Source organism: Carcharhinus amblyrhynchos, chromosome 27 (genome assembly GCF_965287045.1).
Source record: "Carcharhinus amblyrhynchos chromosome 27, sCarAmb.v2.hapA, whole genome shotgun sequence".
Taxonomy (NCBI): domain Eukaryota; kingdom Metazoa; phylum Chordata; class Chondrichthyes; order Carcharhiniformes; family Carcharhinidae; genus Carcharhinus; species Carcharhinus amblyrhynchos.
The window spans coordinates 26,102,652-26,121,081 of record NC_137350.1 but is presented as its reverse complement, the minus strand read 5'-3'; the positions used below and the strand labels follow the sequence as shown (position 1 = coordinate 26,121,081).

At 43.4% G+C, this 18,430-nt stretch overlaps 1 protein-coding gene across 1 annotated transcript in view; it reads left to right on the top strand.

Moving 5' to 3' along the window:
* Nucleotides 1–18,430, top strand: part of rnd2 (Rho family GTPase 2) — a 77,094-nt gene that overhangs the window by 48,293 nt on the left and 10,371 nt on the right. The window contains exon 3 of the mRNA XM_080213480.1: nucleotides 5,916–6,025. Coding sequence (XP_080069606.1) covers nucleotides 5,916–6,025 — 110 coding nt within the window. The remainder of the gene's footprint in view (nucleotides 1–5,915; nucleotides 6,026–18,430) is intronic.

Genomic DNA, 18,430 nt, shown 5'->3' with positions numbered 1-18,430 from the left:
AATGTTTCTGAGATCCCATCTCACTCTTCTAAACTCCAGTGAATACAATCCTAACCGACTTAGTCCCTCCTCTAATGACAGATCAGCCACGCCAGGAATCAGCCTGGTAAACCATAGAATTGGCTGCTGGCAAAATTCTTGTAGGTAATGGATAGACTTTACACCAGTACCATAGCGTCCAATTTTACATGCCCCCCCCCACTTGTCAATCCATGCCCAGGAAGGGTGTAAAATTCCAACAATAGTCCCCGAGTTTGAAGTCATTAACACACGGAAGAAGTCCACACAAGAAATAGGAGCAGGAGTAGACCATGTGGCTCTTCAAGCCTGCCCCTCAATTTAATACGATCTGACCTTGGACCTCAATTCCATTTTCCCATCCCCTCCCCATATCCCTGAGTTGCTTGAGAGATCAAAAATCTGTATGTCCCAGCTTTGAATATATTCAATGATTAAGCATCCATAACCCTCTGGGGTACAGAATTCCAAGGATTCACAGTGCTTTGAGGGAAGAATTTCTCCTCATCTCAGTTCTAAATAATTGGCCCCTTTTCCTGAGAATGTGTCCATATGTTTTCAATTCCCCGGCCAGCGGAAACAATCGCGTCCCTTCATGTTCTGTAGATTTCATTGAGATTGTTTCTCATTCTTAACTCCAGAGAATATAAGACCAGCGTTCTCAGCCTCTCATCATAGGACAATCCCCTCATGACAGAGACCAATTTAATGAACAATTCAACTATACTGCCTCCAGATCAAGTATTTCCCTTCTTAAATGTGGAGAACAAAACTGCACACACAACTCCAGATGTGGTCTCACGAAAACCTTGTACAATTGGAGCATGGCTTGTTTATTCTTGTACTCCAATCCTCTTGCAATGAAGGCCAACATGGCATTTGCCTTCCTGATTGCTTGCTTCAGGCACGGTGTCACAGCGGTTAGCACTGCTGCCTCACAGCGCTAGGGACCTGGGTTCGATTCCCAGCTTGGGTCACTGTCAGCGTGGAGTTTGCACGTTCGCCGTGTCCCTTCCTGTTGTCTGTCGACCAAGTAAGAAGTCTCACAACACCAGGTTAAAGCCCAACAGGTTTATTTGATAGTAAACGCCACAAGCTTTCAGAACGCTGTTCCTTCATCAGGTAAGTGAACAGTGTTCCAAAAGCTTGTGGCATTTACTATCAAATATACCTGTTGGACTTTAAGCTGGTGTTGTGAGACTTCTTACTGTGTTTACCCAAGTCCAATGCTGGCATCTCCACATCATGTCTGTTGACCAATCCATCCAGTCCTATTCCCCCACTCTTATAGAATTGCAGACTGTAAAAAAGGATTTTCCCAGAAAGTTTTGACAGACCAGCAGAGGTCTGTTGATTTCACATGGGAATATCCGGTGCCGTGGTGAGTAGAACCACAAAATCCCAGCCATGTATTTCAATGAAAATAACTGCTATAGCTCTGCGCTGATGGAAAGAAGCTTTGATAGAAATCCACAAAGCACAAGTACAAAAATAATGTTCAATTCATTTTGCAGGCTGTAAATTGAGAGAGGTGGATTCTCAAAGAGACCTTGGTGTCCTCATGCTGAAAGAACAGTACGGTGGCCCAGTGGTTAGCACTGCTGCCTCACAGTGCTAGAGATCGGGGTTCAATCCCCAGCTTGGGTCACTGTCTGTGTGGAGTTTGCACATTCTCCCCGTGTCTGCATGGGTTTCCTCTGGTTTTCTCCCAAAGTCCAAAGATGTGCGGGTTAGGTGGATTGGCTATGCTAAGTTGCCCCTTAATGTCAGGGGGACTAGCTAGGGTAAATGCATGGGGTTGTGGGGATAAGGCCTGGGTGAGATTGTAGTTGAAGCAGACTTGATGGGCCCAATGGCCTCCTTTTGCACTGTAGGATTCTATGAAAGTAAGCGCGCAGGCAGTAAAAAGGCAAATGGTATGTTTTGCCTTCATAGTGAGAGGACTTGAATACAGGGACAGGGATGTTTTGCTGCAATTGTATAGGGAAATTGCGAAGCCACACCTGGAGTATTGTTCAGTTTTGGTGTCTTTATCTGAAGAAGGATGTCCTTGCTATAGAGGGAGTATAGTGAAAGTTTACTAAGCTGATTCCTGGGATGACTCCTGTGAGGAGAGACTAAATCAGTTGGGATTACATTCACTGGAGTTTAGAAGGATTAAGGGTTAAGGGGAGAGGGCGGGAATGTGGAACTGAGCCACGACAGATCAGCCATGATCTTATTGAATGGCGGGGCAGGCTTGAAGGGCTAGATGGCCTACTCCTGCTCCTATTTCTTATGTTCTTATGTTCTTATGAGTGAGAGGGAATCTCATAGGAACTTATAAAATTCTAACAATGTTAGACAGGGTAAATTCAGAAAGAATGTTCCCAATGGTAGGAGAATGCAGAACGACGGGTCGTAGTTTGAGGGGGTATCAGGATATTGAATTTGATGATCAGCCATGATCATAATGAATGGTGGAAAAGGCTCAAGGGGCCGAATGGCCTACTCCTGCTTCTAGTTTCTATGTTTCATCTCTTCAATGCCCAAACTCTTGCACGCTTGACACAGTTGGAAGGAACTGCCAAATGTAAACTCTAATTATGCTTTTGAATCCATCACCTCACTATTGTGAAGGGTGAACTGGCCTTTTATTGCAACTGCTTCATGTCTACTGGATGAGTTTGTGTGTGTAGCTGGAGACCAATTGCTACAGTGACGTTTCATGTCAAAGTCATTTTCTGTCTCGGGCATTTATTTGCTTTGGTAGCTAAAGTCAGAAATTAGTAGCCTTACAGTTGTCTTTAGTATCTATGGCTAATTAGAGAGATATGATTATGAAATTTATAGGCCACAAATGATAGCTGATAAATTTGTGCTCATTACTGAGAGTAACTGCATAGTCCGATGCAAGCTGTTATTGTTCGAGTTGTTACAGTGAGCACTGGTTTTCCCAGTCAAGTACAAGTTGGTGGAAAATTCAACAAAGGTGTCTTATATTTTGTTCCCAATTCCTGATAATTTATAGGTGGAAATCTAAGAAAATATTGCCAGTTTCAACCCTCTAGACTAGGGATTGCCTTTGATAGACTTTTATCTGCCTCTGACATTTTTGAAGTGTAATTTGAACAACAATTATAGGCAAAGGAAAATCCTGATGTTTTAATTATCAAAAAATGTTATGGTTGTCTAATTAAAGTTCTTAGTAGTCTCGGTGGGTATTTGATCTTTGGCTGTAGTTACTGTGATGTTAAAGGATATTGATCAATATTTCTTTGAAAAAGAGAAAGCTCATTTAATGGGGGAAGAATTATGGAGGCAACAGGGGTCTTGGCCACTGACTGGAGAGCCAGTGAAAGACCTGTATTACAGGGCATTCTGGCCATTGAGAGGTCACTAGTGCACCATGATGTAATGAGTGGTATGCCAAAGGGGTCAATGGTGGGGCCTCAGCTTTTTACAATTTCTCAAAATGACTTGGATGAAGGTGTAGTTGCTAAATTTGCTGATGATATAAAAAGAGGTGGGAAAGTAAATTGTGAAGAGGATATAAGAAGGCTACAAAGTGACATATGCTAAGTGAGTGGGCAAAAATCTGGCAACTGGCGTATACAAAGAACAAAGAACAACACAGCACGGGAAACAGGCCCTTCGGCCCAACGAGCCCGCGCCGCCGTCCCACTGTCTCAGTGACCTATTCATGATTTTAGTCTACGCCTAATGTAGGAGGATCAGGGAGGTCCAATATGGGGACAATTTGTTACCCAATCAATCAATCAGCCTAAAAGCACATCTTTGGGATGTGGGAGGAAACCGGAGCACCCGGAGGAAACCCACGCAACCACGGGGAGAACGTGCAAACTCCCACAGACACAGGCCCAAATCCATGTGTCCGCACAGCAACAGAGATAGTCTCTGAGCTGTCATGTTGCCCTCGAGATGGTCCAGTTTAAGCACACTAACGACATGAAGCAATAGGCAACTCCCGAAGCAACGTCCAAGAGCAGCCCACTACAACCTGCCGCATGCATGCCCCTTGCTGGACTTAAATGCCTGTGGAGACAAAAAATTCATTATTAAACAGGCAAAGACTGTAACATCCCTGAGGCAAAAACGTATAATGTGAACAAATGTGCAATTGTTATTTTGGCAGGGAGAATGTAAAGGAAGTTTGTTATCAAAATGGTAAGTAATTGCAAAGCACTGAGGTGCAGAGGGATCTGGGTGTCCTAGTACATGAAATACAAAAGACTAGTATCGAGGTACAACAAGTAAATAGAAAAGCTAATAGAATGTTCTTGTTTGTGAGAGGAATCGATTACACAAGTAGGGAGGTTATGCTTCTATTGAACAGGTCATTAGTGAGATCACATCTGTAGTACTATGTACACTATTGGCCTTCTTATTGAAGCAAATAGAAGCAGTTCAGGGAAGGTTTACCAAACTAATACAAAGAATGGTCAGGTTGTCTTTTGAGGTAAGATTGGCGAGGTTAGGTTTGCATCCACTGGAGTTTAGAAGAATAACAGGAGACTTGATCAAAAATTTTTAAGACCCTGAGGGGATTGACAGGTTGGATATGGAGAGGACGTTTTCTTTTTTCAGACAATATAGAACCAGGGGTCACTGTTTAAAAATAAAGGATTTGCTCACTTCAGGCAGAAGAGGATCATGAATTTCTGGAACTCAAAAGGTAGTGAAAACAGAATCTTTGAATTTTTTTTAAGGCAGAGCTAGACAGATTAATCACTAACAAAAGGTTATCAAAGTTAGCAGGATTGTGGGATTGAGGTTACAATCAGATCAGTCATGATCTTATTGAATGGAGGAGCAGAATTGATGGGCTAAGTGGCCTACTCCTGTTCCTAATTCACATGTCGGTGTTTTGTATCTTTGTCTCCATGGGATCAAAGATCCCAGGACAGGAAGTGCCACATCTCAAGACCTGTTCGTCCATCACTGAATGGCAGCTCTTTTGCTCAATAGCGCTACCAGAGAGGCACTGACTGCTAGTGGAAAGACGCCCATAGGTGGTCCAGGATCTTCACTGCATTCCTGGACACGGGGATGGGGGTTTCGGGGGATGAGAAATTGGGTTTGGTGGCAATGGCGGGAGGGTGAGGGAGAATTTAGCATGAGCCAATGCATCTAACCAGCCCATCTTTCGGACTCTGGGAGGAAACTGGAGCACCCGGAGGGAACCCAACCAGACATGGGGAGAAGGTGCAGACTCTGCACAGATAGTGACTCAATCCGGGAATCGAACCTGGGTCCCTGGTGTTGTGAGGTGGCAGTGCTAGGCAGTGTGCCACTGTGCTGCAGTAGTGCTCCCTGTATGGTGGCTTGGCTGTTTGCTGTTGAGTTAATACCTGCTACAATGGGATTAATCGGGCATTAATTACCTACTCAAGGACCTCAATTGGCAGCAGGGCAGAAAGGCCCAACCATGAGTCTCCCTAGCGCAGACTAACTGGGGTAGAGGCAGGAACGTGGTGGAGTCCCTGCCGCTAACCTTCTGCCTGATTTAAATGCTCTTCCCGTTTCCCAGCTCAGCAATGGGGGCGAGCATAAAATACCACCCAATGTGAATTTTATTTCTTTTTAATAACACTGTATCAAAATCAAACTCATTTCCCTCCATAACTAGTTGGTTGTAGCCACCGAAATATATAATCCAATCAGCCATTCACCTCCTACTTTATGGATTTCCTAATCCAAGCATTCTGGCAAAAGATACGTTGGGTGATCTTGTTTTGCTGATCTCTGACCTGGTGCAAAAATTATGTTCACTTTAACTGTGCTTCTTTTAAAAAAGAAACTGCCTATTGTTTAGCCCTGACAGGCACTCTCACAAGGCGTGTAAAATGACTCTCCTTATACATCTCATTCTGACATCTTTCTTCCTTTCCTTCCAGGATCAGCATATTATGACAACGTTCGCCCGCTAGCCTACCCTGACTCGGATGCTGTGCTAATCTGTTTTGACATCAGTCGTCCGGAGACTCTCGACAGCGTTTTAAAGAAGGTTGGTGTCTGTCTCTGAGCATTTTTAAGGAAGTAAGTAAGTCGGGTGTGTGTCTATTTGAAAGGAAAAGAATGAGGCGCAGCTGGAGGGCAGGAATTACCTTGTGCGTTCAGTTTAACAAACTTAATTTGCTCACCAGGATAAAACTTCTGTCTGTGCTATTTTTCACCAGTTAAAGTAGTGTATCTTCTGTGCATGGGGAGGTGATGGCTTAGTGGTATTATCGCTTGACTACAAATCTTAGAAACTCAGCTAACGTGCTGGGGACCTGAGTTCAAATCCCACCACGGCAGATGGTGGAATTTTAATTTGGCTTAAAAAAAAAGTCTAGAATTAAGAATCCACTGATGACCACAACACAATTGTCAGGAAAAAACCCATCTGGCTCACTAATGTCCTTTAGGGAAGGAAATCTGACTTTCTTACCTGGCTTGGCCTACCTGTGGCTCCAGAGCCACAGCAATGTGGTTGACTCTCAACTGCTCTCGGGCAATTAGGGATGGGCAATAAATGCTGGCCAGCCAGCCAGCGACGCCCATGTCCCATGAATGAATTTAAAAAATGTGGCTAGCAAGTCACTTCCGCAGAGTGAACTGCTTTTGAATGGCCTTCAAAGCAGCTGAAAGATGAAGACACTGGGTTTGGAAAACGCTGGAAATACTCCAACTGGTGAGGCAACCTCTGTGAAGAGAAATGGAGTTGTAACGAATAACAATGCTCCGATGAAAGGTCATTAACCTGAAACGTTAAACTTGTTTCTTTCCCTACAGGTGCTGCCTGACTGACTGGGTATTTCCAGCATTTTGTGTTTTTGTTGCAGATTTCCAGCATCTACAGTTTTTTACGGGACAGCACAATGGCTGTCTCACAGCGTCAATGGTAGTCACGATGTGGAGATGCCGGCGTTGGACTGGGGTAAAACAGAAAGAAATCCCACAGGGGATTTCTTTCTGTCTCACAGCACCAGGAATCCGGATTTGATTTCTGGCTCGGGTCACCGTCTGTGCGGAGTCTGCACGTTCTCCCCGTGTCTGCGTGGGTTTCCTCCAGGTGCTCTGGTTTACTCCCACAGTCTGAAAGATGTGCTGTTTAGGTGCATTTGCCATGTTAAAATTCTCCCTCAGTGTACCCGGTCAGGCGCCGAAGTGTGGCGACTAGGAGATTTTCACAGTAACTTCATTGCATTAAGAGGCAATTTAGCATGACCAGTCCACCTAACCTGCATATTTTGGGACTGTGGGGGGAAACTGGAGGAAACTCACGCAGACACTGGGGAGAATCTCTGTGTAGAATCTCTGTGTAGAGTTTGCACATTCATCCAAAGCCGGAATTGAACCTGGGTCCCTAGCACTGTGAGGCAGCAGTGCTAACCAGTGTGCCACTGTGCCACCCATTTGATCACTCCATTCAAGAGCCAGCACAGATATGATGGGCCTTATTATAATATAATCGCAGACTGCATTTGTGTTTAAGTGATACTCCTGATATTAAATGTCACTTTTTTATGTGTAAACCTTTAAGTAAATCTTAAAAATACTTCCAGAACCTGTCAAGAGTAAAGTTCAAAGGTAACGCAAGGTAAATCTTTTACTCCCTTCTGGGATTGATTTTCATTTTCTTTAATAAAATGTCCAAATTTTAATTTTAGGGCCATGAATAAAATCCTGAACTTTTCTGGTTCTCCTTCTGAAATGTGAACTCACAAGAGAGGAGAGGTTAAAAATAGAACATGCTTTTGGATGACCTCGTGAAAATGATGCATTCGTATGATTAAAGGGTTAGATCTCACGATACAGTCATTCAGCAGCTTTCAGGAAGCAAGCTTAGAAGCCATTCTCAGTGGTATGTTTTCTGTTCCGAGCATTTTTCTATGCTCACTGATTCAAGTCCATGCATTTCTGGCATTCAGACGTCACTCATGATTGTACTTGAGGGTACAAATTGCAAGTGCTGGATAACAGAAAATGCTCAGTTCTGACACAAGGTCAGACAAGAAACGTTGGTTTCTCTCTTACAGATGTGGACTGCTCTATGTTTCTGGTACTTTAAGGTTTTTGGTCAAGTGTGTCTACAGAACTGCTCGGAATCCCAACCCTGTGTTAATCAAATAGCTCACTAAGGGTGGTAAGAAAGAGTAAGGGCTGGAGCCTTGGCTCAATGGTATTACTCTTGCCTCCATGAGGATTGTAGGTATAATGTCCTAATTATGTTAGAGATTGCGGGTTTTAAATAAAAATAGATGTAGTTTGCACATGTAGATTCAAAGTAACACATAATTGGTTTATTGAAAGAGATGCTCTATGTACAGAACAGAAAATGAGACCAAGACAAAAGCCTGTGCAATACCCCAATGACCTCATGGTAATGTGACCCGGTCTTAAAGCAATCCTGCAGCCACTTAAATATAAAACAGTGGGACTAAGTCCCAGTCCAGAGAGGTGAACACCATTTTCTGGGCCAATCCTTCAGTGCATCACTAAGCGAGCGCTGCAGTGTTGGAAATGTCATCATAAATGCATAAGCAAATAATTTTCACAGAGTAACTTTTAATATTGCTTTTGAATGGCCTTTCGAGAAGTTTGAAGCTGAGGAAGGTCCAGGAAGAATTGGGAAATGCTGGAAATACTAAAGCAAGTCAGACAGCTTCATAGAATCCCTACAGAATAGAAGGAGGCCTTCAGCTCATCAAGTCTGCACTGACCACAATCCCACCCAGCCCCTATCCCCGTAGCCCCATATGTTTACTCTGCTAGTCCCCCTGACATTAAGGGGCAATTTACATAAGAACATAAGAACATAAGAAATAGGAGCAGGAGTAGGCCATCTAGCCCTTCGAGCCTGCCCCGCCATTCAATAAGATCATGGCTGATCTGTCGTGGCTCAGTTCCACTTTCCCGCCCTCTCCCCATAACCCTTAATCCCCTCTTTTATCAAGAACCCATCAACCCGCTTCTTAAAAATATTTAGCGAGGCAGCCTCCACCACTTCAACGGGCAGAGAATTCCAGAGATTCACCACCCTTTGAGTGAAGAAGTTCCTCCTCAACTCCGTTCTAAACCGCCTCCCCTTTATCTTGAGGCTGTGCCCCCTAGTCCTACTGTCTTTTTTGAGCGGGAAGAGTCTCTCCACCTCTATCCTATCCATCCCATTCATCATCTTATACGTCTCAATGAGATCTCCCCTCATTCTTCTAAACTCTAACGAGTACAAGCCTAGTTTATTCAGCCTCTCCTCATAGCTCAACCCCCTCAACTCCGGTATCATCCTAGTAAACCTCCTCTGCACTCCCTCCAGGGCCAAAATATCCTTGTGCAGGTGCGGCGCCCAAAATTTAGCATAGCCAATCAATAAAAATAGAACATGCTTTTGGATGACCTCGTAAACATGATGCATTTTTATGATTAAAGGGTTAGATCTCACGATACAGTCATTCAACAGCTTTCAGGAAGCAAGCTTAGAAGCCATTCTCAATGGTATGTTTTCATAGTCTTCTGTTCTGAGCATATCTTTGGACTGTGGGAGAAAACTGGAGCACCCAAGGGAAACCCACATAGACACGGGGAGAATGTGCAGATTTCACACAGACAGTGACCCAAGCCGGGAATCAAACCCGGGTGCCTGGCACTGTGAGGCAGCAGTGCTAACCACTGTGCCACCATGTCACTTCTGTGAGGAGAAATGGAGTTGTAACCATGTTCTGATGAAAGGTCATCAACCTAAACACTAACTCTGTTTCTCTTTCTACAGACGCTCCCTGACCTGCTGCGCATTTCCAGCATTTTCCATTTATGTTGCAGGTCTCTAGAAACTGTAGTATTTTGTTTTTGTGGATATTGGGAGATTGCTGGGCAGTACAATTTCAATCCATTCAAGATTCAGCGTAAATACGAGGGGCCACGTTGTGCTGTAGACTGATAAGCTTCTACAGTGAAATGTTACTCAATTTGTTTAAAACAGATGGCAAAACCAGATCTGACCTCTGAGGAGACATACGTGATCCCAATGTCGCTCAGGAAAAGAGCAGAGTGTTTAGTTGGGTACGCTGTCCTTTACTAATCCCTCAACCAATGCCAAAAGCATGGGGCTGGATTTTATTGTGCACATGGTACCTGCTGCCACCCCACCCTGGCTAGGAAGTTGGGGGTGTGGCCCATTCAAAGCTTCCCTACAGCAATTTAACAGGTAAAACCTCAAATAAGTCAGAGATGAGTACACAGGTGCCTAAAGGCAGCTGTTCAAGTAGACAAGATTGTCAGGAAGGCAGATGGAATCCACTCTCTCACTGAGAGAGGTGTAGAATTTAAAAGTCAGGATATAATATTGGACTTGTATAAAACATTGGTGAGACCACAACTTGAGTATTGTGAGCACTTCTGCTCACAACTTTACAAGCAGGACATAATTGCTCTGGAGAGAGTGTAGAGGAGGTTTACAATAGTGTTGCCAGGGTTAGAGAAGTGTAGCTATGAGGAGAGATTGGATAGGTTGGGGTTATTTTCCTTGGAACAAAGAAGGCTGCGGTGGGAGTTGATAGAGGTGTACAAAATTGAGCGGAAGAGATAGCATGGACGGGAAAGAATTGTTTCCCTTGGTGAGGAGTTCTAGAACCAGGGGACATCGATTCAAGATAAATGGCAGTAGCTGTAGAGGGGACATGAGAAAGAACTTTTTTACGCAAAGGGTGGTGGGTGTCTGGATTTCACTGCCCGAGTTGGAGGTGGAGGCAGAGAGCCTAAACTCTTTAAAAAAAATGCTTGGACTTGCATCTTACGTGTTGTAAACTACAGGGCTATGAGCTGGGTGAAGTCTTGAAACCGGACAATGTTTTGGCCTCAGCTGCATTCTATGGTAGTGAATTCCACACATTCACCACACTCTGCATGAAGAAATTTCTCCTCACTTCAGTTCTAAAAGGTTTACCCATTAACCTCAAGCAATGATCCATTGTTCTGGACTCTCCACCATTCTTTCTGAATCTACTCTAACCCTATTAAAATTTTATAAGTTTCTACGAGATCCCCTCTCACTCTTCTAAACTGCAGTGAATATAATCCTAACAGACTTAGTCTCTCCTCATATGACAGACATGCATCCCAGGAATCAGTGGGTAAACTTTCACTGTACTCCCTCAATAGCAAGGACATCCTTCCTCAGATAAGGACATCAAAACTGCATGCAATATTCCAGATGTGGCCTCATCAATGCCCTATACAATTGCAGCAAAACATCCCTATCCCTGTGCTCAAATCCTCTCGCTATGAGGGTCAACATACCATTTGCCTTCTCTATTGCCTGTATTATCTGCAAATTTGGAGATAGTACATTCAGTTCCTCCTTGCAAGTCATTAATTTATAATGTGAGCAGTTGTTTAAAGTTTATTTATTAGTGTCACAAGTAGGCTTACATTAGTGATGAAGTTACTGTGAAAATCAGTGTCCTAACACAGATCCCTGTGGAATCACATTAGTCACTGACTACCAATCAGAAAAAGACCTATTTATGTCAACTCTTTGCTTCCTCTCTGCTAACCAGTTTTTGAGCCATCTCAAGACATTACCTGCAATCCCATGTACTTTAACTTTACATAGTAATCTGTTATGTGAGACCTTGTCGAAAGCCTTCTGAAAATCTAAATAAACCACATCCACTGGCTCTCCTTGGTCACCTCGACTTGTTACATCCTCAAATAATTCCAATAGATTCGTCAAGCATGATTTCCCTTTTGTAAATCCATGCTGACTTTGTACCCTCCAAATGCCGAGTTATGATATCCTTGGTCATAGACTCTAGCAACTTTTCCAGTACCAGTGTTAGGCTCACTGGTCTGTAGTTCCCCGTTTTTCCTCTACCTCCCTTTTTTGAATAGCGGGCTTACATTAGCTACCCTCCAATCTGTAGGAACTATCCCAGAGTCAAAAGGATTTTGGAAAATAATCACCTATGGACCTATTATTTTCAGGGCCACTTCCTTAAGCACTCTGGGATAAAGATTATCAGGAGGGGATTTATCCACCTTCAATCTACCAATTTCCCCAAAACCATTTCACTACCAATGCTGATTTCCTTCAGCTCCTCACTAAAACATGTTTCTGTGTCCTTGTGTGAAAGAAAACTCGACAGACCTTTATTTGTTCCGATTTTATATTTTAGAACATTTTCAAAAACATCTGGTTAAGGGTAGAAATACCTTGCCTTAAATGGCAAGTATTAGAAGTCAAATCAAACCAAGCTCTGTGCTTCTCAGCAATGCAGGCAGCAGTCTCTGGCCTGTTGACCCAGTAAGTCCTGCCAGCTACTAAGTATGTAGAAAATCCTTCTTGCCCAATCACTCCCGCTGCACTGGGCTTTACAAAGGAACTGCCGAAGCTGAGAGAGCAGAACAGTGGACAAAGGGTGTTCAGATCAATGCGACAGTGTTTCAAACATAAGTGTCTATAACACCCTCCTGACAGGCATCACAGGATTAATAGTTTGAGCTGTGCTAGGCTCCCTGACAGAGCCAGCTTGTAAGAACATTTGAGTACGTTCCTGAGATCTTATTATCATGCAACTTTCTATTTTTTATGAGATCCACTTTTCCCCTGAAGATTATTTTGCTCTTTAGTAAAACATTGTTAGATTTTGTTAACAGCATCGAAGTGTGTGTTATGTTAGCATTTGATGCATTTATAACTTGGGTAAATCAAGTGTAAAGAGGCAGTAACTGTGACACAGGGAGCACCTGCAGATATTCTAAAAAAATGTCAAAGTGATCAGAAAATCCATATTTTAAAACCAACATTTTAAGAGTGTTAAGATTGCAGTATGTTGCAGTTAATAGATTTAATTCCAAACAAAGGAATTACTGGACGTCAAATCAGCTCAGATAACTGACTGAGAGGTTTGGCTTCCTCTCCTAATTTCACCCTAACTGCAATAGACAGAGGATTTGTCCTAAGCGGACAGCATAGTGGCACATTGGTTAGCACTGTTGCCTCAGCACCAGGAACCCGGGTTCAGTTCCCGCTTGGGTCACTGTCTGTGCGGAGTTTGCACGTTCTCCCCGTGTCTGTATGGGTTTGCCCCAAACGACAGGCTGGTTAGGTGCATTGGCTATGCTAAATGCTCTTTCAGTGTACCCAAACAGTTTCCAGAGTGCGGCGACTAGGGAAATTCCACAGTATCTTCGTTGCAGTGTTGATATAAGCTTACTTGTGACACTAATAAATAAACTTAGAACTTTAAAGTGTATGTGAATGAAAGCTTCCGCCTAAGATTTCCTAAATTTTGCTGACAAATGTCTTTATACCAACTTGTTTAAAACATGTAAAATTTCATAAAATAAATACGTTTAACCGTGGGATACAAAAGATGCCCATAGCACAGGACTCTGAGTAAAAGTCACCTTTACTCTGAACCAAAGCTTTGCAGATTGTATATCTCTGTGTCTTTATGTAACTGTGCAAATTGATTGATGGACAGATTCCAATTATATAAAAAAGAACATGGATATTCAGAGCAGGAAACTGATATCCCAGATAGTTTCTGGCCAACACTGTATACCGCCACACCGCGCTATTGTGAAATGGTAATGCCAAATTGGGCAAGAGGCCAGCTCACAACACAGTTTGTGGCTCTGAGCATCTCCAGCAGGCAGGAGCTGCCTGTAGAGTGCTTGCATCAAATGCAGACAACAGCCATGATGGAGCTTGCCTCTGCTTTGCTGATTGGAGCAAACAGTCCCTCAGAGGGCTAGCAGCATTAATGCGTTTGAAAATGGCCGTGCGGCCAAAATAAAGCTAATGCACATGACCTAGTACATTATTTCCCATGTCCCGAGGATTTTCTTTGTACAAAATCAAACTTTCAGTTTATTGTACCCAACAGCTGTGCACAAATGTGCATAGAATCATACAGTGCAGAAGAAGGCCATTCGGCCCATCAAGTCTGCACCAATCACAATCGCACCCAGGCCCTATCCCAATGACATATTTAACCTAGCTAGACCCCTCTGTCACTAAGGGGCAATTTAGCATAGCCAATCCACCTAACCTACACATCTTTGGAGTGCGGGAGGAAACCAGAGCAAACCCACGCACACACGGGGAGAATGTGCAGGTGCCACACAGACAGTAACCCAAGCTGGGAATTGAACCCGGGACCCATGCTAACCACTGCACCACCATGTATTGGACTATTTGGGTTCATCAAATCCTGCATTGAAAATTGCCCTCCCACTCTCCCAGCCCATTCAGAAGCATCGCAGGGACCATAATAAGTTGCTCATTTGGGGCAAGAACCCTTCATCTCCCCTTTGAAAATCTGTAGTGTGTTGCCAACCCTGCTGGCAACTGAAAATCTGGCCTGGTGTTATGGCAATTCCTGTAGCTGCTGGTTTTCATCGATGCTGAGTTATATTGTTGGCATGTTTTGAAAGTCTCGTACATTCTCTGCAGGGGTGGGAAGGGGGCAAAGGTGGGCGTACATGTGGAAAAAACTGAGAAATTTGTAGTCTGTCCAGCAAACAAACCAACCCACTGCCTCCAGCTCCCACTTAAAAACAGAACCACTGTTTTGTACGAATCTCCATTGTAAATGCCAGCTGCGATAATGGTCTGGATAGCCTTCATTTGAAAGGGCTTCAGCTTCTATTGAAATGGATGAGAAAAGAAATGTTGGCAGCTTTTGCATGTATAACTGTGATGATACCACCAGCATACTAAAGATGAACACGATTGTTTTTACTGCAGCAAACTTTAATATTTCAGCACTGTACAGATGCAGACTATTATTTGCACAACGGATACAAATATAAAATTAATAATGCTGTTTCTGCTGTTCCATCCTCTGGCTACAAAACAATATAGTTATTTCACTTATATCAGTTGAAAATTTATTGCAAATATTATGGAATATATTCTGCACAGTAAATATAGTGCACACATCAACTCAGGTCTTTGAATCAGCCTCAACTATCTAGTTCAGCTCACCAGTGGAGCTATATTACCATTTCACACTGTTTAAATGTATTTATTTGTGTCACAAGTAGGCTCACATTAATGCTGCAATAAAGTCACTGTGAAAATTCCCTAGTCGCCACACTCCGGCGCCCGTTCGGGCACAGAGGGAGAATTTAGCATGGCCAATGCATCTAACCAGCATGTATTTAGGACTGTGGGAGGAAACCCATTGCAGACACGGTGAGAATGTGCAGACTTGAGCACAGGTAGTGACCCAAGCCGGGAATCAAACCCAGGGCCCTGGCGCTGTGTGGCAGCAATGCTAACCAATGCAGGAGATTTAACATGAGGAAGACCACTTAAATTGGGGGGGTGGAGGTAGGGACGGGTGGAGGGAGTTTAGTTCGGTTAGCTAGATGGCTAGCATGTGGTTCCAAATAATGGCAACAGCACATGGTTCAATTCCCATTCTGACTGAGATAGACTTTGGACCTACTTCCTCACCATTCCCCCTCATAAAATCATGGCACAGTTCAACAACCCTCAGACAATTGAGGATTCTACCTGGAGAAGATTACACAAAGTAATTTATTATCGAGATTTCAGTATTATGTATCGGCTGCTCAGAGGTACAAATTAAAAGAGGTATAAAGGATAATTGATGGTGATTTGTGGGATGTAATTATGTTGATGAGCTGAAGTCACTGAATATGTGACAGTGAAGCAGTTTAGTCAACTTTGAAATTTCAAAATTGAAAATAAACTACCTCAAAGATTTGTGTGACTTGTTCATTTGATGACAGTTCAGCTGTGCATTTTTTTTAATAAAGGAAAAACACTTAATTTTAAACAGTTAGGAATTGATATGTGAATCAAATTCTGATAATGTGCCACTGAAAGATTGAAGACTAGTTGCAATGGGCCCCGTCCATACCTGAGCTTCCGTGGCTTTTGTTGGCCTTAATATCCTCATTTGCACTAAATATAATAAATTATAAACTCAAACTGTTGCTTTGGCAACTGTGAGGGAAGGTTAGTTCCTGTCAGCAGCTTGTTTGATCCAGTTCGTGACCAGTGTCTCTCTCCACCCCTTCCACCCCCCCACCCCCTCCACTCCCCTATGCCTGAGTTGGTTCGTTGAGGTCTCCTGAGACCTGGTTAGATTAGAAGCTTAGACATGATGGGCCTAGGTACGGCCAACATGTGGGAAATGAGCAGAGAGTCCCTGTGGAGAAAAGGGATGGTGTGCATTTACTTCCTCCAGCCTCTGTCGGTAATTGTCAATAACCTGTCCCTCTGTGTTAATCTCTTTCAGCAGCTGGGGTTACTTTCTGGGTTTATCGTGAGCTCTGTTTTCTTCAGTAATGAGGTTGCTGCTCAGCCGTTCTCTGTGATAAAGCACGGCAGAAATGGACAATGGCTAAATCTGTTTTCCCACATCCATTTTCTCAATTTAGTTCAATCTGCTGGAAGCAAAATGGGTCTTGTCCTATCTAACAACTGCTAGCAACTGCTGTAGTTAAGACAAGAGTATTTGATCAAATTTCTCTGGGGAAGATGCTGGTCCAGTGGTATTAGCGCTGGGCTATTAATCCAGAAACTCAGCAAATTTCCTGGGGACCCACGTTGGAATTCCACCACGGTGGAATTTGAATACAATAGAAAATATCTGGAATTAAGAATCTACCATTGTCGATTGTCGGAAAAAAACCCACCTGGTTCACTAATGTCCTTTAGGGAAGGAAATCTGCCATCCTTACCTGGTCTGGCCTACATGTGACTCCAGAGCCACAGCAATATGGTTGACTCGCAACGGCATTCGAGCAACTAGGGCAATAAATGCTGGCCAGCCAGCGACGCCCATGTCCCAGGAGTGAATAAAATAATCCTAGTTTAGCAATATATTTATGATCAGTCCTCTTAACCTTCCTAAACGTGCAAACACAGGAAGCTACTTCTCTTCCTGGCACCCTTACTTTATTGTCGTCAATTATCGACTGTGACCTGTTCCAATTCAGCACTGTGGAATTTCTTAACTTATTTCCCCTACAATTCAGACTTTTAAACTAAAGTTGTAAGTTACCTGGAAATTGTTTCCATATTTTGCCCTGCCTTCTTTGTAGTACTTGACCCTTTTAAGATGTCTTGCGCATTAGGCCTTGACGCTTTACTGAGTTTCTCAATTAAAAGACTCCCCTGATACCAGGTTGCTCCATGAAAGCAAGGAGGTTGCCAAGTTGCAAATGCCCATTCTGCATTAAAGTAACTGAAGTCAGGCAAGATCAAGATGAAGGTGCCATGAGTTGACATCAGGGGAGGGGGAAGTTGGCCAGCATTGCTGTTGGTCTCCAGCTCCATGGATGTCAACTGAGCACAGGATCAAACTGGGCTCCGTTCCTTTACTGTCAAATAGCCCAATAAAATTTGCTGTGGTATATGTACAAATAATGGCCAATTAAGTTGTTTAAGTTTATTTATTAGTGTCACAAGTAAGCTTGCATTAACACTGCAATGAAGTTACTGTGAAAATCACCTAGTTGCCACACTCCAGCACCTGTTCAGGTACCCTGATGGAGAATTTAGCATGGCCAAAGCACCTAACCAGCACACATTTTGGACTGTGGGAGGAAACCGAAGCGCCCAGATGAAATCCACGCAGACGTGGGAGAACGTGCAGACTCCACACAGACAGCGACCCAAGCCGGGAATCGAACTTGTGTCCCTGGCACTGTGAGATAGCAGAGCTAGCCACTGCCACTGTGCTTGTGTGAATTACAAATATCAGTATAATTAAACTGTACCATCGCCAACCATCCAACCACAAAGCCCTTTTGCTTGCAGAAGAGAGCAAGGAAATGACTTGCACAGTTAAAATCTTCTGTTATTTACTTCAATGGTTCCCTACCTTTTATGTCATGGCACACCTCTGCAGTTTGGGGCACTCCTTCTATTGTCCCTGTATTCTTCCCTTACGGGAAACTTTGTTTTTTATCCTCTCCCTGTCTCTCTCACGTCTCCAAAGGTTTTTGTGCCTTATTTGAGTTTTTGCATTTTGTGTGGGCACATAGCGGCCTTTGCCTTCAGCTCCAAGTCCCGTTGGTCATGTGCATGGGCCTGACCACCATAAAAAAATCTAATGTACAACTCTTTCCTAACCGCCACATGTGTGGGAGACCCAAGGTTCATTGGGTTTTGGTGATCCCAAACACAGAGCTGAAGATGAAGGTTAGTTTTAGTTTAATTACACAAATTTTCAATGATTTTGAATGCTTTTTCACGGTACACTTGGAGGTCTTCAGGGGACACGTTGGGAATCACTGATCTACTTCCCTAGGAAGTCTGAGTCTTTTTGAGTTTCAAAATTCGGAACTGTCACTCACCTTCACTGGCAAGTCTTTCCAAGCTTTACATGATTTGCTTACAGTCAGCTGTCACAGTCAGCACTGATAACTTATGGTGACAGAG